The 24,666-nt window shown below is 41.7% G+C and overlaps 1 protein-coding gene across 4 annotated transcripts in view; it reads left to right on the top strand.

Annotated features, from left to right (window-relative positions):
* DOK7 (docking protein 7) overlaps positions 1-24,666 on the top strand; it is a 179,598-nt gene that overhangs the window by 90,509 nt on the left and 64,423 nt on the right. For all 4 annotated transcript variants that reach the window (XM_033950252.1, XM_033950261.1, XM_033950278.1 and 1 more), the window contains one exon: positions 6,734-7,605. In XM_033950252.1, the coding sequence (XP_033806143.1) occupies positions 6,734-7,605 (872 nt within the window). The remainder of the gene's footprint in view (positions 1-6,733; positions 7,606-24,666) is intronic.

Below are 24,666 nucleotides of genomic sequence, written 5' to 3'. Positions count from 1 at the left end.
GTAGGTTTTGAAAAGGAAGGACAAAAGGCATAAACATATTAATTCAGTGTATGAGTTTGAGAGCCAACTCCATTTAAGAAGTCCAGATGCTGTGTGTGAGTTTGAGAGCCAACTCCATTTAAGAAGTCCAGATGCTGTGTGGGGTCTTATGAGTGTCATTGTACCGATCCCCTCATCCGGAACAACTCAACAAGACCAAGAAGGACTCAAACTCCATTTAATCACCCCCTATCAAAGGCACACTGCGCAAGAAGATGTACAATGGCCTACTAGCAACTCAGGCTGCAAGACTTGACCATCACCTCTCCAATTTACTGATAGCAATGCCTGATTACAAAACTCTCCGAAGGGAAATAAAAACCTTGCTATTCAAAAAATTTGTCAAGCCAAACTAATGCAGTACCTAACTCTTATCTTATAATCAGTACCTGACCCTGTATCTCTCCTGGTAATGTCCAGGTTACATCTTTTGGAATCCGCCAAGAACTGCAAGGTAAAGGTGGAGTATAAGTCACTAATGTAATGTATCTGTGTTTCTGTTCTAATTCTGGACATGCAGTACACTATCCCCAAAATTTTATAAAGCGTGCCTAAAGTTAGACGCCTACAGTGGTCGAAATGAAAGGAGAACTATCTAAGCTCTCGAGGGCTCATTGTGTTCCTCAAGGTTCACATTTCTTTTCCACCCTATTTAACATTTTGATGCAGTCTTTAGGGGTAGTTCCTAGAGAAGTACAATATTCAGTTGTATGTTTATGCTTATGACATTGCTGTTTCCTTTCTACTCCCTAAGACCGAATATGATACTCAGTTCATAAACCCCCTCTTTTACTAAGGCATGCTAGCATTTAGCACACACTAATATTTAGTGAGCGCTAAATCAGCTAGCGCACCTTAGTAAAAGACCCCCCAAATTAAATTAAATGAAGCTTAAAATGAAATGAGAATAAATATGTATCTTATCCCAGAACAAGCAGGCAGCATATTCTTGACTGATGGGTGACGGCACCGACGGAGCCCCGGTACGGACAATTTTAGAGTGATTGCACTCTAAGAACTTAGAAAGTTCTAGTTAGGCCGCACTGCGCGTGCGCAAGTGCCTTCCCGCCCGACGAAGGCGCGCGTTCCCGAGTTTCTTAGTTTCCGCGGAGCTAAGAAGACGCGTGTTTCCAACGGCTGTTGGACTCTCTTTTTTCGCCTTCCCGCTCGCGTAATTTTTTCTAGTGAATTTATTCACTTTTTGTTCTTTTCTTATTTTCTAAAAAAAAAAAAAAAAAGTCTATTTTTTGGATTTTTTCGGTCGGCCCTGGCGGGGCCTGTTGGCACCATCGAAGCCTCAGGCTTCGATTTTGCTACTGCCGTTTTTCCCTTCATGCCCCCTTCACCGGGTTTTAAGAAGTGTCAGCGGTGTGCACGCCCTATTTCCTTATCCGACCCGCACAAGTGGTGCCTTCAGGGTTTGGGTCCGGACCATAGGGCAGAAACGTGCACCCGCTGTAGTTCTCTTCAAAAGAGAACTTTGAAGAACCGCCAAATTCAGCAGCGGATTCTGTTCGGTGCCGCAATGGAAGTTCTACCGGCGTCGACTCCGGCGACTTCCTCCAAATCGGCACCGGTGGTTTCGACACCGCAAGAGGTCTCTTCGGTGTCGCATCCTTCAGGTAAGCTGGCTAAGCAGCCATCCCCTTCTGTCCTTGGCCCGCCAGTCGAACAAGCAGTGAGCCAAGTCCTGCAGACTGCGCGCCGGCCCCGCAAACACTCCGCTCCCATAGAAGTCATCGGCATCGACTTCGCCTGAGCGTTGAGCGGCACCGCAGGTACCGAGCAAGAAAAAAGCGGTACCGGTGCCATCGGGACCGTCTCTGGATGAGCGTATAGCCTCCATCCTTCAGGTCCAGCTTAAGGAGCAATTGCAATTGCTCCTGGATCTGCTAACTCCGAACCTTCCGGTGTCGGTACCCACTAAGCCTGCGGTACCGATAGTCAACCAGCCTATGTTATCGGCATCGACGCTATCGGCACCGCTTAAATCTGCCTCTTCCATTTCCATGCCGGTGTTATCGGCGGAGCCGAAGTCTCTTCAACGTACGGCTCACTCGGCCTTTGATCCGGTACTGCTCTCTGACACCCGTCCCGTGTTACAGTCACCGGGTACGGTGTCGATGCGTTCAGGCAAATCGGTACGCAAAACCAAGCATACCGAATCCTCTACTCCTTTGTCTCAGGTCCGTCTCCCATCGGTACGGGACCCTGATTTATGGGATGACTCCGATGATCCCCTCGGTACCAAGGAGGATTTTTCATCGGATGAGGCTGACCCATCGGTGCAGGATCCTGCTAGTAAGCCTTCACTAAATTTCTGAGGGAGATGTCAGACACCCTTTCTTTCCCCTTGGAGTCTGATTCTAAAAAGTCAAAAGCGTTCCTAGAGGCTTTGGACTTTGACCAACCTCCCAAAGAATTTTTAAAGTTACCCCTTCATGATATCTTATGGGAAACTTTTTACAAAAATTTGGAAACTCCTCTTACTATTCCAGGAGCTCCAAGAAAATTGGAATCACTTTATAAGGTTATTCCTATCCCAGGGTTTGACAAACCTCAGCTTCTACATGAATCTCTGCTGGTGGAGTCAACCCTCAAAAAATCTGCAGGCTCTAGTGTATATGCCTCTGTCCCTCCTGGCAGAGAAGGCAAGGCCATGGATAAATTTGGTAAACGACTCTACCAAAATGCTATGTTGGCCAACCGTTCAGGTAACTATGCGTTTCACTTTTCCTTTTACCTGAAACATCTTATCCAGCAGATGGCCTCTTTTGAAAAATATATTCCTGACTGCAAGCTTTCTGCTTTTCAACAATGCACTGCCAGTCTCTTGCAACTCAGGAAGTTTATGGTCCGTTCCATTTATGACACTTTTGAACTGACCTCCCGAGCTACTGCTATGGCTGTAGCGATGAGACGATTGGCATGGCTTCGCGTCTCAGACCTTGATGTGAACCACCAGGACCGCCTAGCCAATGCTCCCTGCCTGGGTGATGAGCTGTTTGGAGAATCTCTGGATTCCACCACTCAGAAGCTTTCTGCTCATGAGACGAGGTGGGATACTGTATTGAAAACCAAAAAGAAACCCCCTCCTCCTCGTCCTTTCAGGCAGCAGACGTCCTATCAGAGGCGTTTTTCTGCTCGGCCGATTCAGCCTCATCCTCCTCAGCCTCGGAGGCAAAGGCAGCAACAACAACAGGCTCTCCAACAACAACCGCCTGCCATGAAGCCTGTTGCTCAGCCTAAACCGACTCAGCCCTTTTGACTCGCTACTCCAAGGCATTGCCAGTCTTCCTCTCTCATGTCCTCTTCCGCAACCTATAGGAGGTCGACTACACATTTTCTAACTCGATGGGAAGTTATCACCACCGACCAGTGGGTGCTCTCTATCATATCCCACGGCTACTCCCTCAGTTTTCAGACTCCTCCGCTGTTAGGCCTGCCAAAAGAGTCTGCTTCCAACAAGTCTCAGTCCCTCCTCGCTCAAGAGGTTCAATCCCTCCTTCTTCTCAACGCCATCGAAGAAGTTCCTCAAGAACAGAGAGGTCAGGAATTTTACTCCCGGTACTTTCTAGTTCCCAAAAAGACCGGAGACCTCAGACCTATATTAGATCTCAGAGATCTCAACAAATGCTTGGTCAAGGAGAAGTTCAAAATGCTCTCTCTTGCCACCCTCTACCCTCTCCTCTCTCAGGGCGACTGGCTATGCCCCCTCGATCTAAAAGAGGCTTACACACATATTCCTATCCATCTGGCATCCAGGCAATTTCTACGCTTTCTCATCAATCAAAACCATTATCAGTACAAGGTGCTACCCTTCGGTCTGGCCTCCTCTCCCAGGGTATTCACCAAGTGTCTGATTGTAGTAGCGGCCTATCTCCGCTCTCACAATTTTCAAGTCTTCCCTTACTTGGACAACTGGCTGATCAAGGCTCACTCTCCTCAGGCGGTTCTGCTTGCCACCAGCCAGACCATTCACTTCCTTCGACTATTGGGTTTCGAAATCAATCTACCCAAGTCGCACCTCATTCCAACCCAGCGACTTCAATTCATTGGAGCCATTCTGGACACTGTTCTGATGCGGGCGTTCCTTCCATTCAACCGCCTTCAGACCATCCTTCATCTCTGTCGACAGGTGTTTCAACAGATTACCATTTCTGCGAATCACATGATGGTGCTATTGGGGCACATGGCTTCCACAGTTCATGTCACCCCCTTCGCACGTCTCCACCTGCGTACTCCCCAATGGACCTTAGCGAACCAGTGGTCCCAAGCGATGGATCCTTGTTCACAACACATATCTGTGACCTCGTCTCTTCGACAGTCGCTTCTTTGTTGGTTGACATCTTCAAATCTATCCAGAGGTCTGCTGTTCCATCTACCTCCTCATCAACTAGTCATCACCACAGATTCCTCCCCCTATGCCTGGGGAGCTCACTTGAACGAGTTCCAAACTCAGGGGTTTTGGACTACCCAGGAAAAGAAACACCACATCAATTTCCTGGAACTCCGAGCGATGTTTTATGCCCTCAAGGCATTTTAACATCTTCTCTTTCCTCAAGTTCTACTCATTTGCACAGACAATCAAGTTGCAATGTACTACATCAACAAACAGGGAGGGACGGGCTCTTGCCTGTTATGTCAGGAAGCCCAACGAATTTGGTCTTGGGCCACAGCTCGTCACTTATTCCTGAAGGCTGTCTACATTCAAGGGGAACAGAATTCCTTAGCGGACAATCTCAGCAGAATTCTCCAACCTCACGAATGGACTCTCGATCTCACGACTCTTCAGTCCATTTTCGCTTAATGGGGCACTCCTCAAGTGGACCTTTTTACAGCTCCTCACAATCGTCAGCTGCCCCTGTTTTGCTCCAGACTCTACTCTCCTCACCATCTGGCGCCCGATGCATTTCTCCTGGATTGGACCAATCTCTTCCTATATGCATTTCCCCCTCTACCGCTCCTGCTGCGGACTTTGTTCAAGCTCAAGAGGGAACGAGCCACCATGATTCTCATCGCTCCACGGTGGCCCAGGCAACATTGGTTCTCCCTTCTACTTCAACTCAGTTACAGGGAACCCATACTTCTTCCTGGTGCCTCTTACATCACCATAATCCCATGTCTCTAGCAGTGGGACTGGTGTTGGACTATCTTCTTTCCTTGTCTGACTCTGGCCTCAAATCCACTTCTATCAGAGTTCATCTTAGTGCCATTGCTGCCTTTCATGAGCCAGTTCATGGAAAACCCCTCTCGGCTCATCCTTTGGTTTCTAGATTCATGAGGGGCCTTTTCAATGTGAAACCACCTCTCAAGCCCCCTCCTGTGGTTTGGGATCTCAATGTGGTTCTTTCCGCTTTGATGAAGCCTCCTTTTGAACCTTTGGCCACAGCACATTTCAAATTTCTCACTTGGAAAGTGGTCTTCCTAATAGCTCTCACTTCTGCCAGGAGAGTCAGTGAATTACATGCACTAGTGGCCGATCCACCTTTCACTGTTTTTCACCATGATAAGGTGGTTCTCCGTACACATCCAAAGTTTCTCCCTAAAGTTGTGTCTGACTTTCATCTTAATCAGTCCATTGTCCTACCTGTATTTTTTCCAAAGCCTCATTCTCATCCAGGTGAACAGGCTTTGCATACCTTGGACTGTAAACGTGCTTTGGCTTACTATCTTGACCGCACGAAACCTCACAGATCATCTCCTCAACTGCTTTTGTCTTTTGATCCTAATAAGTTGGGTCATCCTGTATCTAAACGCACCCTATCCAATTGGCTTGCTGCTTGCGTTTCATTCTGTTATGCTCAGTCGGGCCTGACACTAGAAGGTTCTGTCACGGGCCACAAAGTTAGAGCTATGGCAGCATCTGTAGCTTTCCTCCGTTCCACTCCTATTGAGGAAATCTGCAAGGCTGCTCCTTGGTCCTCAGTTCATACTTTCACATCTCACTATTGTCTGGACGCATTCTCCAGACGGGATGGACACTTCGGCCAATCTGTGTTGCAAAATTTGTTTTCCTAATGGCCAACCTTCCCTCCATCCCTCTTTTTGTTAGCTTGGAGGTCACCCATCAGTCAAGAATATGCTGCCTGCTTGTCCTGGGATAAAGCACAGTTACTTACCGTAACAGGTGTTATCCAGGGACAGCAGGCAGATATTCTTGCGTCCCTCCCACCTCCCCGGGTTGGCTTCTTAGCTGGCTTATCATAACTGGGGACCGCGCGCCTCTGTCGGGCGGGAAGGCACTCGCGCGTGCGCGGTGCGGCCTACCAGAACTTTCCAAGTTCTTAGAGTGCAATCACTCTAAAATTGTCCGTACCGGGGCTCCGTCGGTGCCGTCACCCATCAGTCAAGAATATCTGCCTGCTGTCCCTGGATAACACCTGTTACGGTAAGTAACTGTGTTTTCTGGGCATGCCCCAGTCTTGCCCAAAACATGCTCCCTTGCCATTTGCATGTAATTGGGTTTTTGACATGCATACCCCAGTTTTGTAAAATGGGAACTTAAGATGTTTATGCAAGATAAATGTTTAAGAACTGGTTTTTGCATGTCGCAAACCCAAATAGCCCTTCTAAAATGACTGCCTAAATTTATACCTGTCTATACATTTCAATTCTGTATTTGTGTAGTTTGCTTCTGTCTTTCGCTTGGTTAGAGTATTTAACATCTATAATTCTATTTCCTTTATTCTAGGTGATGACAGAAGTATATCAAGTTCTTCTTCAGACAATAGTCACTCAGATGCCAGTGTTGGGAGCAGATTGACAATCTGGCCTGAACCATCATTGACTAGCACCTCTGTGGAGAGTTATGGAATGGCAGCAGCAAAAGGCATTCATCTACGGGATGAAAGAGCTTATACTGAAACTATTCGTCTTACAAAGCCACCCCCTAAACCACTTCGGTCTAGACAGTTGCAGGAAATAGGCCGTCAGAGCTCTTCTGACAGCGGAATAGCTACTGGTAGTCATTCTTCTTACTCTGGAAGCTTCTCATCTTATGCTGAGAGTCTGGACATTGGCCAGGGAGAGGAGTTTGGTTCACTGCTTAGTTTGCCGTTGAACTTTCCATCAGATCAAACGTTATGCACTTGTCAGCATGCTGAGCTTCAGAGGGGCTCAGCCTCAGAATATCAGGTTCCCAGCTCTGTCAGACATCTGTATGACATACCCCGAAGCTTACCACCACCAGCTGCAAGGGACATCCAGCAAAAGAGTTTAGATTCCACTCTACTCAAGGACCAGGCTCAGGCACCTGAAGGCATCAGTGATGTTAAGCTGCTGCTACCACATACAGAAACAAAAGCAGCAACTGAGCAAAGCCAGGACAAAGGGAGGCCTATCTCCTCATCTCACGAAAGCACCAAAGGCACAAGTGATGAGCCATATATGGATTTTGTTCCAAAGTGGTCGGCTGTAAAACAACAAGGCCAAATGTTAGAGCCTAAAAGCAGTGAACTGACACCACCTAGTAATGTTCCAGCTGATCCTTGTGAGATATGTAGCCCTCAACCAGGGATTTCAAGAGCTCTATTTGCGGCTTGCCCAGTCTGTGGTGGCATTAAGGTAAATATATTGTGATAAAAGAGTTGATTTTAGAACCAACTGCATAAGCAGATGAGGCTGTTAGACATGCAAAAAGCGGCAATTTTAGAAAGGGAAACTATATTTATACTTTCTCTTCTAAACTTGCTACTTATGTACCTGCTGTCATTGGTTGCATATGTGGGTATGTAAGCAAGGTTATGTTGTATAGTTCATCCCTCTTCAGCCTTCTCCTTTTGCTAGGCAAAATGGACCTAAAGTTATTTATGTATCTCTTTAGCCATAGATTTATGTAAATGGCTTGCTATAAAATTCCAACTGGTGCAATATCTAGGTAGTTCTGGCCTTGGTGAATGCCCTTAACCAGGCAGGAGCCACTTCTACCTGGATAAATTCTACTGAATATCATGGCCTAAGTATATAAGAGAGATTGATATTAAGTACACATGTAAGGTGAGAAATCAGGGTGAGTGCTATGGGCAGAGTTATTGGAATTTGGTTCCTCCAACCAAAATGGTGTTCAGCTGTCACTGTCCCAATGGGCCTAATAGTCTTAGGATTTATACTCCTAATGTCCCCAACCTCTTTTACTAAGCCGTGGTAGAGGTTTCTACCGTGGCCCGGCATGCTAAATGCTCCGACGCTCATAGAATTCCCATGAGTATCAAAGCAGCGTCAGAGCATTTAGCAATCCGGGCTTCTCATAAATTGACCTCTCTGAAAATTTACTAAGGCTGAATGCATAAATTCCTACTTAGACTGCCACTAAACTGTTAAATTTAGGAGCATAAAAAGTGGATGGTAACAGGAGTAGTTTAGGATAGAAAAAATAAGCTAGGAACCTAGCATTGATTTTCGGCACTAGACTCAAATCTAGGCAAAAGAATAGCAGGCCTAAATTTATGAGCATTAACCCCCTCTTCTATGAAACTGCACTAGCAGTTTCTAGCACAGGGAGCCGCGCTGAATGGCCTGTGCTGCTCCCGACGCTCATAGGAACTCTAATAGCATCAGGAGTAGTGCAGGCCATTCAGCACGGCTCCCTGCGCTAGAAACTGCTAGCGCAGATTCGTAGAAGAGGGGGTAACTTTTAAACTAAATTAAGAAGAATTTTCAGCTGAAAACTTATTCTTCTAAGTCTGGCTGAAAATAGGGCACAAGTTTTATGAGCTTAACTCTTAGGAGCATAAATTTAAGAACTCAGCATTAATTAAATAATGGGCCCAATATTTTGAAGTCCACAAGTATGTTCTATGGCATTTACTGCTACATCTGTCTGTAGCAGATTTTTAATAGTCAACTGAATCTATATGTAACAGGATGACAAAAAGCTTCCCCCTATATTTTCAAGGAGAAAATTTCTGGAGCCTGGCTCCATGGAGGGGCATAATCGAAAGGGACGTCTAAGTCCGTTTACGTCCATTTCGCAAGTTGTCCAAAGTTAAAAAGAGCCTAAGACACATTTTCGAAAGAGACGTCCAACTTTTTTTTACTTTTGAAAATTGTCTAATTATACGCCCTGCTGATCTGATCGTCCAAACCACTAAATCGTCCATCTTTATACCACATTTCCGTCCAACTTTCCACCCAAGTCCAAAATGCCTAGAACAAGCCCTGTTGGACGTGGGAGGGGTCTGCAAAGTGATGGATTGAACACCCAGACATGCCACCTAAATAGTGGGGTACCTTACAGGGCACTGCTGTGGATTTCACAAAAAGGGTGCCATGGCTTCTCCTCCCTACAGCTCCTTTATAGGTCACGGTGAGCCCCCCCAAACCACCTCCAGAATCCCCTAGACCCACTTATCTACCACCCCAATAGCTCTTATGGCTGCAGGAGCCACTTATATGCCAGTAAAAAAGTATTTGGGGGTGTATAGAGGAGTGCACATGTTTCAGTATCAATGCAGTGATTACAGGGGCTTATGGGCATGGGTCCTTCTCTCTATGGGTCCCTAACCCACCCCCAAGACAACTTAAGCTGCCTCTGGGCTGGACGACTAGGCTTTCCTATGCCAGGCGGCCAGGTAATGATGGTCTGAAAGCTGAATTTTAAAGTTATGATTAAAATTTTTATGGGGGTGGGGGGAGGGTTGGTGATCACTGGGGTAGTGTGTGGAGATCTGTTTTATGTGTTTGCAGTGCTTATCTGGTGACCTTAGGTGGGTCCAAATTCCGTCTAGGCTCTGTTGTAAAACTTTCGGTTATAAATGCTGTACGACTAAGGCTAAGCCGTCCCACGTCCCACCCAACTCCTGCCTTCGACATGCCTCCTGAAACGCCCCGTTTAGCTTTGGACGTTGAGCGGCACTATGAAGGCCTAGGTCGTTTTAAATACATCCAAAACCCGGTTTTATTTTCGGCGCTTGGATGTTTTTGAGAAATGTTCGTCCAAGTGTAGACTTAGGCCGGTTTTTGGACGTTTTTCTCTTTCGATTATGAGCCCCTTAGTGTTTGTGTGCCTAAGATGATATAATGGAGATTAGGTCCTTCCAGGCTTTTTTGATTTGAGGAGACGTGGTCAGCAACAAAAGAACTCTCTCTCTCTCTCTCTTTATTGCTGGCAAGATCTATTTATTTATTTCGTCAATTTTCTAGCCCATCCTCCCAAAGGAGCCCAGAATAGATTGCAAGTTTACATACACAGTAGAAGGCTAGCAACAAGGTTACATGTTCACGTACAAGCGGACATACATAACAGCAGAGAAGAAAGATGAACAGCGACAGTGGGAATTTCTATGTATTGTATGGAATGGATAGACCTAACTATGAAAAAAGGGTTGGAACAAAAATGGCCTTGTGTGCTGCTACACAAGATCTGAGCGGTGGGCACTGTGATTTATAAGCCAGGCAGCAGACAACCACGCTTGATTTGCACACAAGAGCACATTGACGTTGTACGAGATCTTGTACTGAGCCTCAAACACACTGAACAACTCGCCAAATAGCAAGAGAAGCAGGTATAAGCCAGACAACTGTGGTTAAGATAATTCATGATGATCTGAAATGAAAGTGTCTTAGAAAGCAGTTAACTTTACAAAACAAAGACTGTGCTGTCTATAGCTTTTACTGGACAATTTACAGCTTCACTGAACAGTCTTTACCATAGATTTCCTCAGATTTTGTACTGAAAAACAAGGACTCCTTAATGGCCAAGCACTGTTGAACTCACTCTGAGTTATATTTGCAATTTTATAATGCTCTTATTCAGCTAACCCAACATGAAGTAAAGAATAAACACCTATATTTTGTAATATATATATATATATATATATATATATGTATATATTTTGTAATTTTGACTTCTTAAAGTCTCTGTACTCTGTACTCCTTCTACATATTGTAAATCGCTGAATGTCCAGCTCTCTTGAATGTAAACCGCCTAGAAGTCGCAAGATTGTGGCGGTGTAGAAGAATAAAGTTATTATTATTATTACAACTGATGATTTCAAGTCAGTTCAACTTTCACAGAATCTTCTCGCTCTACCAGCCCATCCTTTTCAAGGGGAAGCTGGGAGTGTGTCCACATACCTTGTGGAAAATAACACAGTGCTCCAGACTTAGACAGAACCTAAGCTGTGTTAGACTGTTAGAAATAAAGGGTGAAAACCTGGTGGGAGAACAATGTTAGACCCAGGTTCTCATATAGCCATGCGGTCTGACAAATATGGCAACTGTTCTCATGAAGCACTTCAGTCCTGCAGTTCTCTTTTTTTTTTTTTTTTTTCATCAGCTGCTCTCACTCAAACTGAAGAAGAAAGGCAGGCTTAAGCTCTGTAGTTGTAGCTTAGCTCTCTGGGAAAAGGAAAACTTTCTGGGGATTTACGTCCCCAGAGCAAGCTTTACCTATACATCTTAGCATAAACACTTATACTTGTTCTTATACAAGAAATTGAGTAAATGCCCACATAAAATGGGGGCATAACAAAAACGCACACCTGAAACTGTGCAAGCAGCTTTTGACCATGTACCCAGAGCACAGCATCAGCTTCATCTGGTTTACAGATGAAAAGATATTTACAGTAGCTCCACCGATTAACACACAGAATGATCGCCTGTACTTAATATGCCTTCAACAATTCTGAAGCGTGAGGTGAATGCCAAATGCCTACTACAGACCTGCCCAACTTTCACCAGTCAGTCATGGTCTTGGCTGCAATCTTGAAACTCAGATTTACAGGTCTGTTCTTCAATGATTCTGGGGTTAAGATCCATGGCACACCCTACTGGTACATCTTCTTGATGCAGAGGCTATTGCCAGCGATTTGTCACATGTCGGGAGACTACTTTATCTTCCAACAGGACAATGCCCCAGCACATTGGGCAAAGGACACCGTAGAACTGCTACATCAGGAAACCCCAGACTTCATCTGTCCAGACCTCTGGCCTGCAAATTTAGCAGACCTAAACTCAGTTGACTACCGGATCTATGGGCTAAGACAGGAGCGTGTCTATCAGACAGTGATATCTGATGTCAAAGACCTTAAACAGCACCTCATCTCTGTTTGAGCTGAGCTGAAGCAGAGCATCATTGACAAGTCCATAGATCAGTGCCAGCCAAGGCTGAGGCGTGCCTTCGTGCAAAGGGAGCACACTTCGAACATCTGCTTAACAGAAACATTACTTTTTGACTTTACATTTTCCTGCAAGATATGTCATAACACTTTTTAATGTGTTTTTATTCAGTTCACAATTCATTATTACAAGTTAGTGTGGTGGAAAATATTTACAACATTTTACATCAATTTCATTCAGGAGACGACACACTATACAGGCAGTCCCCAGGTTAAGAATGAATTACGTTTTAAAGCTGTTCTTAAATCGGATTTGTACGTAACTCAGAACTTGTAGATTTTATGATTCTTTCTGCTTACCTCTGCTCCTAGCTGACAAAAGGGCCAACCAGTGTTCCTTCTAAGGTACAGCATGCACAACCACACACTGTTCTTGATATGGCCATGTATCATTCATGAATCTGCTACAGGAGATGTGTAGGAGTCTATGCCACTGGAAATACTGCGCAGTGAAATCAAATGAAGCTGCGACCACATTCTTAAGTATGAGTCGTACTTAAGTTGGGTGTCTGTAACTTGGGGACTGCCTGTATTTCATAAAAATTGTTCAAGTTTTGTGGAAGATACAACAAAAAACATTTTGGTGTGGTTTGTTTTGGTTCACAGTGTATTATTCCAAACAAATCACAAATGCCCCAACATCAGTAGCTCTATATAAAACTCTTAAAAAACTTACAATTCCCCACCATACTATAATCACTAGCTCTATCTAACCATCAGCTCAAGATTTTGCAGACTATTTTAAGAACAAAGTTACTGACATGCATAATAATCAACCCACAACAATCCAATTCATACCGATTCTCATGGATCCAAAATTCTTCCTAGCAGTAGCCTACATATGTTTAGCACTCTCACAATTCAGGAAATTCAATCATTACATAAGTGAAATTAAGTATGTCACCAAATGATCCAATCTCTACATCCATTGTCAAACGTTCTATCACACTACTCAGCCCATTTATTCTATTCATGGTTATATCCAATCTGTCAGAAGGACTCATAACAACATGGAAAACAGCAACCATTTGACCTCAGGTTAAAGACCACTCTACCAGATTAGTTTAATGCACCAGCTACCAACCTATAGCTAATCTCACATTTATAGCAAAAATAACTGAAAATATTGTCCACACACAGTTGTAAGACTTTCTCGATAAATACATTAAATCCGAATCAAACAGGTTTCTGAAGATATCATAGCACTGAGACAGCACTTTTAGGTATCACAACATACAGTATATCTACTACCATCTAGATCAACGGTCTCAAACTCCGGTAGATATGGGAAGGCAGGAGTCCCAGCATACACGACGGCAGCAGCAAGTTCCAAGTCAGCTGATGCTGGTGCCAGAGCCTTTCTTCCTGCCCAGTGTGCGAGATCGCGTACAGACCACGGCTGCAAAATACAGGTATGGCTGGACAGGGGAGGAGGGGAGGAAGGAAGGGAGGGTATTGCTGAACAAGGGGAGCAGGGAAGGGAGAAGGGGTAATGATGGACATGGGGAGCAGGGAAGGGAGAAGGGGTTAAAGAAAAGATTTATAAACTATAATGCATTAACTCTTTTTTCTGCAGCCCTCCAAGTACCTACAAATCCAAAATGTGGCCCTGCAAAGGGTTTGAGTTTGAGACCACTGATCTAGATCAAGCTAAATTAATTCTTCTCAGATCACCAACCACAGCACGGAGCCACTACTAGGAACCCTCTTAGACACAGCCTGACAGCACTTAAACAAAGGCAGAAGGATGTTGATAATCCAACTTGATCTCTCTGCAGCATTTGACCTAGTAGATCACACCATACTACTACAAATACTAGAAGCCATAGGGATATAAGGCAGGGTACACACCTGGTCCCAAGGATTCCTTAAATCAAGATCATACAAAGTCAAGACAAATGATCTTGAATCAGACTCCTAATCTAACCCCTGTGGCATTCCCCAAGGGTCACCTCTGTGGACATTGAACATTTGAAGTGTGAGGTACAAATGGTTTGCTGCTTAACTTGAAGGTATGCATAATTCAGTTCCTCCCATTAAGCTGAAAACTGTAGCTGAGAGGATTTCTTTTTTTTCTTTTTTTTTTTTTTTTTATATCTGAGAGAAAAATAAAAACCACCCTAAACTGGATTTGAAATATAGCAACCTTTATAGCTTGCATAACACTGGCTAGGGACAATATTTCACTGCTCATTTAACAGGGTCATACAAGTTATAGGAAGATAGTAAAAAATTTATTTCAGAGACTTACAAAAATAAATAACCTGAGATTTAAACATTTTCCTGTTATTGACAGGTGAGATATTTCAGTACAATAGAAGCCAGTGTGCTATAATGCATTATAGCTAAAGCAGCATTCAGGCATGTTGATTATGTGCTAATTCATATGGTGTTCATATGGTGTTCTGTATTAATGTGAATGTGAACTGATAACAGGTCATGCTGCATGCAAATGTATGCAAAACACTGTAATAAACACAAACTTTTGATTAGATCTTGAAGATCATGGAAGGCACATTTGCTTCGCTAGTCACAACCCCCCCCCACCCCCGCCCCCCGGAAAGTGCATAAAGATTAAGGAGTTCTCTCTAACTGCTCCCTACATAAAGATGTAAAACATCCCTCCCACCAAGTGGAAATAAAGACCTCCCCTATAGTCCCCTTACTTTTACCAATGCTCAAGCATAAAGGACCCCTTACCCCACCTGTCAGGCCAAGCTCACCCTTCCCTATCTGCAGTAGCTAAAATTTTGCTGGGGCAGAAGTGAGTATGTTTAGAGCAAAATGAGTTGCAGTTAGAAGCATAGAAGCTTGATGGCAGATAAAGGCCAAATGTCCCATCCAGTTTGCCCATCCGCAGTAATTATCTCTTCCTATCTCTAAGAGATCCCATGTGCCTATCCCATGCTTACTTGAATTCAGACACAGTCTCTGTCTCCACCACCTCTTCTGGGAGACTGTTCCAAGCATCAACCACCCTTTTTGTAAAAATGTATTTCCTTAGATTACTCCTGAGCCTATCACCTCTTAACTTCATCCTATGCCCTCTCATTCCAGAGTTTCCTTTCAAATGAAAGAGACTTGACTCATGTGCATTTACGCCACATAGGTATTTAAACATCCCTATTATATCTCCCCTCTCCCGCCTTTCCTCCAAAGTATACATATTGAGATGTTTAAGCCTGTTCCTATACGCCTTGTGGTGAAGACCACACACCATTTTAATAGCTTTTCTCTGGACCAACTCCATCCTTTTTGAAGGTGTGGCCTCCAGAATTGTACCAAAAATATATAATCATACCACTTTTAAAGAAAGGTGCAACCACCATAACTTTTTTTCTTTTTTTCTCTTTTTTTCTCCTCTTTCTCCACTTATCTCAGCCTAAGTTGCTAGTTTTTTCAGACTAAGGAAATGTTGCATCCACTATAGTTATTCTAAACATTTAAAACTATTTATATCTATTTTTACAAATATTGATTATAAAAATTATAATAATTGAATTAATAAAGTCTAGGCTCAGGTTTTTTGGCCAATGACTGGAGCTACGGAGCAAACAAAAACTACGCTGATAGTTCAGTCTGTGATAGGACTGTGCGTAGGCTCCTATTCTGAGGCCCTTTCCTGAGTGAAGCAAGAGGAGAAAAAAAGAGAAAAAAAGAAAAAAGTTATGGTGGTTGCACCTTTCTTTAAAAGTGGTATGATTATATATTTTTGGTAGAATATTTCTTGAGCCACTTTGGGTGATATTCCTTGAGTTCTCCAGAATTGTACACAATATTCTAAATGAGGTTTCACCAAAGTCTTATATGGGGGCATCAATACCTCCTTTTTCCTACTGGCCATACCTCTTCCTATGCACCCTAGCATCCTTCTAGCTTTCGCTGTCACCTTTTCAACTTGTTTGGCCACCTTAAGATCATCAAATACAATCATACTCAAGTCCTGCTGTTCTGTCGTGTAAATAAGTTCTTCACCCCCTAAAATGTACCATTCCTTTGGGTTTTTGCAATCCAAATGCATGACCATGCATTTCTTAGCATTAAATTTTATTTCAGACCATTCTTCAAGCTTCGCTAGGTCTTTCTTCTTGTTATTCACATCATCCAGGGTGTCTACTATATTGCAGATTTTGGTATCATCTGCAAAGAGGCAAATCTTACCTGACAGCCCTTCAGCAATATCACTTACCTTCCTCAGGGATCTAATGTTGTGCTGCTGGGGTTTAAAAAGCATATAAAAAGAAGGTTCTCTTATCTAGTGTCAATACCAGGCTGACTCTCTTGTGTACTACCCCTGTGGTATTCTTTATGCTTTTTAAACCCCAATGGCACAACATTAGACCCCTGAGGAAGGTACTTTTTGTGCTGAAACACTGCCTGTGTAAGGTCTGTTTTGTAGTTTTATTTGTACATGAATAAACATTAGTCGTACATCCTGAGATCCCGAGCGGAAGCATCTATCCACTCCTACTTTGTTCTTTAAAGGTCTTAGGAATTTCACATTGAACTGCATAGGTATTCATGGAATATAAGTACTTGTAATGTAATGAAGTACATACATATATACTGCAAATAAGTACTGACACATGGTTTATGGTTTGTTTATTTATAATCTGCCTTTTTCAAGGTGAAGTACAACAGCACACACATAATAGTACTTCACAGACATTTCAGACATCTTACAACACCCCCCAATATACATCATATTCAGCATAAAATCAAAATAAAATACCAGCCTGACGATAATAGCAATACCAATAACTTTTCCTATACCAAGAATCAATCTCAAGCAACCTAATACAACTCAGATTTTCACCGACCAACATCTCATACTGTGTATTTCATACAATAAAACAGATGTTTTTTCTTTTAAGTTCAAAATTTTTTATTGAGATTTTAACATAACAAAAACAGATATGCTTTATAGATAATACAAAGCATAATATGTAACAGATAGCAACTAGAAAAACATATTTATATCACCACATTGCATCTGAGGTCATACGAGCAAGGCAGGAGCATAATATGTAAACACAAAAGTAAGGTAACCCAAAAAAAGAACAAAAAGATGAGGTACAGTTACCATAACAGGAACAGGAATGATCAGCTATGTGTCATGAATAAACTGGTCTAGAGTCCGGAGTTTGATGTATAAAATTATAATAGTTTAAAAGATATGGTGCTAAAAGGGTATTAAATTTTTTGAAGAATTCGCTGGTAATTCCATCAGGGCCTGGGGCTTTGTTGCTGGCTAATGAGGAGATTGCAAGTAAGATTTCTGAAGTGGAAATAGGCGAGTCCAAGTCTGATTTATCAAAATCACTTAGCAGTGGATGATCCAATTTATCTAAAAAGGAGTGTATGTCCGATTCTGAAGAGGTAAATTCGGATTGCTCCAGGTTCAAATTGAGATGCAGTTGAATCAATATTGGTTAAGATTTGTCCTGAGCTGTTGTGAATAGAAGAAATAATAATTTTCTTGTTTTTGGTTTTAAGATACCTAGCCATGGGTCTAACCATGATGTTATCCCCCATATAATGTACGGAAGCATGAAGAAAAATGTCCTGTCTAGCTTTGTAAGAGATAAGCGAGTTATATTCATATTTGAGTTTCAGAATCTGATGGTAAGAAGTATTCTGCGTGTGATCTAACATATGTTGTTGCTCAAATTGTTTAATAGTCTGTTCTAAATCTTTTTCTTTTTGTAGTCTAAGTTTTTTTCCCAAGCAGATAATTTAATCAATTCACCTCTTAGGGTGGCCTTGTAAGCTTCCCATAGAATGGAGGGGCGTATCTCAGGGTCTTTGGAATTGAGTGCAAAGAATTCAATGGTGAAAAGTTTTATTTTTTCCATAATTTCGTCATCTAATAGAAGGTGGTTATTCAATCTCTACGAGGGAGTGCCTATGATTGGAGGTGCTATATCAGTGATTCCCAAACCTGGGGGACCCCCAGCCAGTCAGGTTTTTAAGATATCCCTAATGAATATGCATGAGAGAGATTTGCATACCTGTCACTTTCATTATATGCAAATCTCTCTCATGCATATTCATTAGGGATATCTTGAAAACCTGACTGGCTGGGGGTCCCCCAGGTCAGGTTTGGGAACCACTGTGCAATATTGAGATGTAATGAAATGGTGAGATATAATGAAATGGACGCATGATCTGTGAGGGTAATAGGATGAATGATGGTGTTCACTTTCTGCATCAGGGGAGAAGAGAAGAGAAAGAAATCAATTCTTGTGTATGTATTATGCGGAGGGGAGAAGTGTGAAAATTCCTTACCCTTTGGATTCAGTATTCTCCATGGATCAACTAAAGAGAAGTTTTCAATGAGCTTATGTAATTCTTGAAATGTTTTTGATTTGAAAGGTTTACATGAGGAAGATCTATCTAAAAATAAATCTTGGATTGGGTTGAAATCACCGCCTACAATTAGTGAGGCGGATCCAAATTCAAGAACTATGGTCTGGAGCTCTTTAAAAAATTCTGGGTGATCTAATACTGGGGCATAAACATTCAGGAAGACATATTCCACTGAGTGCAACAAGACATGAGCCAAGCACCATCTTCCCTCTGCATCCACCCCATTGGATAAAATGATGATTGGTAAATTAGCTCGAAAGAGAATAGAAACACCATTTTTTTCCTGTGAGTAGCTGGGGAGTACAGATGTGATGAATATCCCATAAGAGTAAATTTTAGGTCGACGGCAGAGGGAAGATGAGTTTCCTGGAGGAAAATAGCATCAGGTTGTTTGGCAAGGAGATAATTAGCAATTTTCTTGTGCTTGATTGGGTGATTTAGCCCATTGACATTATGCAATATAATATGCAAATCAGCCATAATCCAAAACAGTAAACTTCATGTAAGATGGTACAAACACATATATAATGGAAAAATAAGCTCGATATAAGTACAATATCTGACCATTCCAGTACAGGGTGAGAGAAAGAAACAAAAGGAAAAATAAGAGGAGAGAGAAATTGCAGAAAGCAATGCAACACATACCGCAATAAAAATGTGAGAATGTGTGCCTAAGATGAGCAATATAAGGGTGCCCCTGTAAGGACAAATGAGGAAACAGGAGCAATAAACAGCTACACACCATTATAATAAAATGGTGTTAAGGCAGTCCCGGCTAAGCAAAAGCACGTGGAGGCAGCCGAAGATACCTACTGCCAAGTAGTCACTGCATTTTCAGAGACTCAAGGAAAGTTTTGAGATCTTCCAGATCTAGGTAAAAAAAAATGGTACGATTATTGTAGGTTACCTTCATCCTCACTGGATACATGAGTCCATATTTGGCCTCGATGTCTTTCAGCCCTTGGCGTCAGGAGAAGGAGCCTTTACGTTTATGTGCAGTAGATTTAGCAAGATCTGGAATGATAAAGTTTCAAGTTTCAAGTTTATTAAAATATTTGATTGAACGCTTTTCAGGATACAAAGCGTTTTACAAAGAAATAAAATTGGATATATTAAAATTACAAATACATCGTAAATAAAAATTGTTACTTAAAAAATTAAAAAACGAACTGGGGTAACAAACACATGGAACAGTAGGAAAGGAGGGAAAAGAAAAAATACAATAAAAAAATAAAAAAAAACAAGATGAGTTAATCAGGTTGGGTTAGAACATAAGGATAATGTGAGAAAAGGATTTACAATCTTGAAATCTAAGAGAAAAGGATTTACAATCTTGAAAATCAAAGAGGGAAAAAAAAAAAGGGGTATATACTCAGAGTTTAATACAAAACGATAAAATTAGGAATGAACCGAAAAATAAACTTTTAGTTAAAGGCTTCTTTAAAAAGAAAACACTTTAAACTATTTTTGAATTTATTCAATTCTTGTTCAAGTCTTAAATGAAGAGGAAGGGAGTTCCAAATGGTAGGGGCTGTAACCGAAAAAATAAGGTCACGGCGAGTACCTATGACTTTCAAAGAGGGAACATAAAGGGACGCTTGTGAGGAAGATCTAAGAACTCTAGAGGGGCTGTAGGGGATCAGAAGCCTGTCTATAAATGCAGGTGTATTATTTCTTAATGTCTTAAAGACTAATAGTGCTATTTTATAGGTGATTCTATATGAAATTGGTAGCCAGTGAGCATTTTGAAGCAGTGGTGTAACATGATCGAATTTTTTTGAACCTGTGATTACCTTTATTGCAGTGTTTTGTATGATTTGGAGGCGCCTTATATCCTTAAGATATGCCCCCTTTAACAAGGAATTGCAGTAGTCTAGCTTTGAGATCACTAGAGAATGTATTAAGGTATTGAGTGAAAATGAATCTAGAAGAGGAACCAATGAGCGGATCATTCTTAATTTATAGAAACAATTTTTTACCAAAGCACTGATGTGTAATCTGAAAGAAAGATTATTGTCTAAAATGACGCCTAAGATTTTTGTGTTGGTAGTAAGGTATAGAGGTTTGTTATCTATTAAGATTGGGTTGATTAGTTTTACACCTTCTCTCCCTGAAAAAAGCATAGATGTAGATTTATTAATACTTAAAGAAAGTTGATTATTGTTCAACCAATCGTGAACTTTGGTCAACTTACGGTTGATTTCGAGTATATCTTGGGAGCTTGAAGAATCAATAGGGTGTAAAAGTTGGAAATCATCCGCGTAGGCATACACTGTAAAACCTATAGATTGACAAAGAGTTAAGAGAGGGGCCAGATAAATATTGAAAAGTAATGGAGACAATATGGACCCTTGAGGTACACCATAATTTGTTTGATAAGGCTTTGAAGTAGAATTGTTAAAGTGTACAGAAGAAGATCTATTGGTAAAATATGACTTAAACCAATCTAAAACTTGGTCTTTGATGCCAATGGAAGAAAGGCGGTGAAGTAGTAAATGGTGATCAATAGTGTCAAAGGCTGCCGCTAAGTCTAAGGAAATGAGAATGACAGATTTGTGTTGGTCCAGAAAGTAATGAATAGTAGTAACAAGACCTAATAAAGAGTGTTCAGTTGAGTGATTCTTGCGAAATCCTGCTTGATTGGGATGCAAGACATGAGTTTTATCTACAAAGTCTGATAACTGTTGAAAAACTACCTTTTCAGTTAGTTTTGCTAGGAATGGAAGACTCGCAATTGGACGATAGTTAGAACATTCACAAGGACTGGTTTTAGAATCCTTGATAATTGGTAGAAGAACAGAATGTTTCCAGTCTTCTGGAATTGATGATGTAGACAGGCTTTTGTGGATAATTTGTAGAATAATTGGACCGAAAATTGAGAAGTATCGTTTAAGTAGAAAAGGAGGGAATGCTTCATTTTTCGAACCTTTAAGTTTTATTGATTGAAACAACTGTTTTAGTTCAGATAGGGTAGGAATGATAAACTTGGAGCATGTAGCTTGAAAATTAATTTGATCTTCATCAGAAATAGCAGGAGTTTTGTTGGATATGTTAGCTTTGATAGTATTAATTTTAGTATAAAAAAAATCAGCTAAACTGTCAGCTGTGAGGGAATCATTGACAGGAATATCCGGTTTATGTTTAAAGGTAGTTAATTGTTTTAATATTTTGAAAAGTAAAGAAGAATTCTTAGTCATAGATATTTTTTTATTGTAATATTTTTTTTTTGTTTCGTTGATCTTTTGGCGGTAATATTGGGAATGATTTTTGTACGTTTCCAGATTGTTTGATGTGGGTTTGGCTCGCCATTTACGTTCAGCTGAACGTAACTGTTGTTTTAGTAATACAAGAGAAGAGTTGAACCAGGGATTTTTTTGTTTTTTTGGAGAGATAGTTTTAATTGTTATAGGAGCAATTTTATTTAAAAGAGATTGACAGGTGTTGTTCCAGGTAGTTAGTTGGTCGTTTATAGATAGAGAGTTAAAGTTATCCAGATCCAGTAATGGTGTAACGAGAAGCGAGTCATCTATATTTTGGAAGTCTCTTACTTTAATAATTTTGGGAGATCTAAAGGGATCATGAGGGGGGTAAATAACTAGTGTTGATTGAATTAGACTATGGTCAGACCATGGGACTTTTAAGATTTCTAGATCTGAGAAATTATCAAATAATTCCCCTGAGGCAAAGATCATATCTAGAGTGTGACCTTTGATATGTGTTGGGCCAATTTTGAAGGGTTTAAGGTCAAGATCTTTCATGTGAACAAGAAATTCGGATGTATAAGGGTTGGATATATCCTCGAAATGGAAATTGAAATCTCCAAGAAGTATAGTAAAAGGTGAAGTGGTAACAAAATTTGAAACAATAGATAATAACTGGGTGAAAGTAGATTGATTATTTGGAGGAGGGTTATATAGTAGAAGTAAATTAATATTTGGATTCGAATTAAGTTTTAATTGAATATATTCAATAGTACCAATGATTTGAGTGGATTCAACTACTGGGGATAAGTTGGCTTTGTAAATGATTGCAAGGCCTCCTCCTTTTTTATCTGTACGATGATTAAAACAATAGTTATAGTTAGGGGGGGACGCATAAGACAAATAAGCTTCATCACCCTCCTTTAACCAGGTTTCTACAAGACAAAGAAGATCAAGCGATTGATTGGTTAATAGATCTTTAATAAAGAATTTCCTTCCTTGATAGAGGCGTTGGGGGTGCGCTTTAACAGCGGTCATGATTTGAATCACATGCTGGAAATGTAGAAGCTTCGCAACTATAGGCCCCACTGTGGTTTGATGCGCATAAAGTTTGGAGGGGACTCGGTGTGCTCACTCAGTTTCAAGCGGGACTGCAAAAGTCAGGCCCAGGATTTTAGGCAAAAATTCAGTTAAGAAAGCAATTATATCAAAGCCTTCCGATGCTTCTGGCAAGCCGAGGATCTGAATATTATTCCTCCGACTATGATTTGATAGATCTTCCAGGTCACACTGCAGTGAGTTGATCATCTTATCATGTTTATCCACCATAGTGAATTTATTTTGAAGCGAAGCTGTCTTCTCCTCCAGGGTGTCGATGCAATGCCTGGTGTCAATGAATTGAGCATTTAGTGTACCAGTTTGGTCTCCTCAACCTGCTCCTTAATGATTTGTTTGAAGGATCGCATTTCTTTTATTAAGGTATCCAGCTGTGAGTCTTCATGCTTCGCCACCATTTTGTCATTTACCGCTGGGTTGAGCAGTTGGTGTTGAGTCTCCTTTATTATTTTTTGGCGCCGTCATGAGGGGGGATGAATCTGTTCGGAAATATAGAGAAACATAGAATATGACGTCAGAAGAGGGCCGGCAGCCCAACAAGTCTGCCCACTCAAGAACCCTTCCTCCCTAGAGTACCCATCTTTTATGCATAACTCTGTAGCACCCCCACCTGTTTGTCCCATCAACTTTTGAAGTCGAGCATGCTATTAGCCTCGACCACCTGGTGTGGAAGTTTATTCCATCGATCAATCACCCGTTCGGTGAAGAAGTATTTCCTGGTGTTACCATGAAATCTTCCCCCCTTAATTTTTAGCGGATGCCCTCTTGTTGCCGTGGGACCCGTAAGAAAAAAGATTTCTTCCTCCACTTCATTGGGACCCGTGATGTATATGAATGTTTCTATCATGTCTCCCCTTTCTCTGCGCTTCTCGAGAGAATATAAGCGCAGTCTGGTCAGACGTTCTTCATATGGGATGTCTTTAAATCCTGAGACCATCCTAGTGGCCATTCTCTGGATTGACTCCATTCTCTTCACATCCTTTTAATAATGCGGCCTCCAAAACTGGACACAGTACTCCAGGTGAGGTCTCACCATGGATCTGTATAACGGTAGTATGACTTCAGGCTTTCGGCTGATATAGCTCCTTCTGATGTAACCCAGCATTTGTCTTGCCTTTGCTGAAGCTTTCTCCACCTGATTGGTAGCTTTCATATCTTCCCGGATGAGAACTCCCAAGTCCCTTTCTGCAGTGGTTCTTGCTAAGTTTTCACCATTCAAGGTGTATGTTCTGCATGGGTTTCCGCTCCCAAGGTGCATTACTTTACATTTTTTGGCTTTAAAGTTTAATTGCCAAGTACATTGTTCCAATAAAAGCAGGTCCTGCTCCATAGTGCTGGGCCTGGTTGCGCTATCAGGTTCTGTTGCCCTGCCCACAATGTTACATGGTTTAGCATCATCAGCAAATAATGTAATTTTGCCTCGAAGTCCCTGAGTTAGATCCCTATCAAAGATATTAAATAGCATCGGGCCCAAGACCGAACCCTGTGGCACTCCGCTGGCCACTTTTGACGTTTTTGAGGGAATACCATTCACCATTACTCTTTGAAGTCTGTCACTAAGCCAGTCTTGTACCAATGCTGTCAGTGTTTTTCCTAGTCTTAACGAGTTCATCTTGTTCAATAACCTACAGTGTGGAACACTATAAAAGTCTTGCTAAAGTCTAAATACATGATATCCAGGGACTCACCCTCATCCAGTTTTTTTTGTTACCCAGTCAAAGAAGCTTATCAGGTTGGATTGACAAGACCTTCCCTTTGTAAAGCCATGCTGGTGGGGATCCCTTAATCTTTCATCATCCAGAAATGTGTCCAATCTGTTCTTG

This window comes from Geotrypetes seraphini, chromosome 1, assembly GCF_902459505.1.
Source record: "Geotrypetes seraphini chromosome 1, aGeoSer1.1, whole genome shotgun sequence".
Lineage (NCBI taxonomy): Eukaryota > Metazoa > Chordata > Amphibia > Gymnophiona > Dermophiidae > Geotrypetes > Geotrypetes seraphini.
The sequence above is the reverse complement of the archived record's forward strand: the minus strand, read 5'-3'. Positions and strand labels throughout refer to the sequence as shown.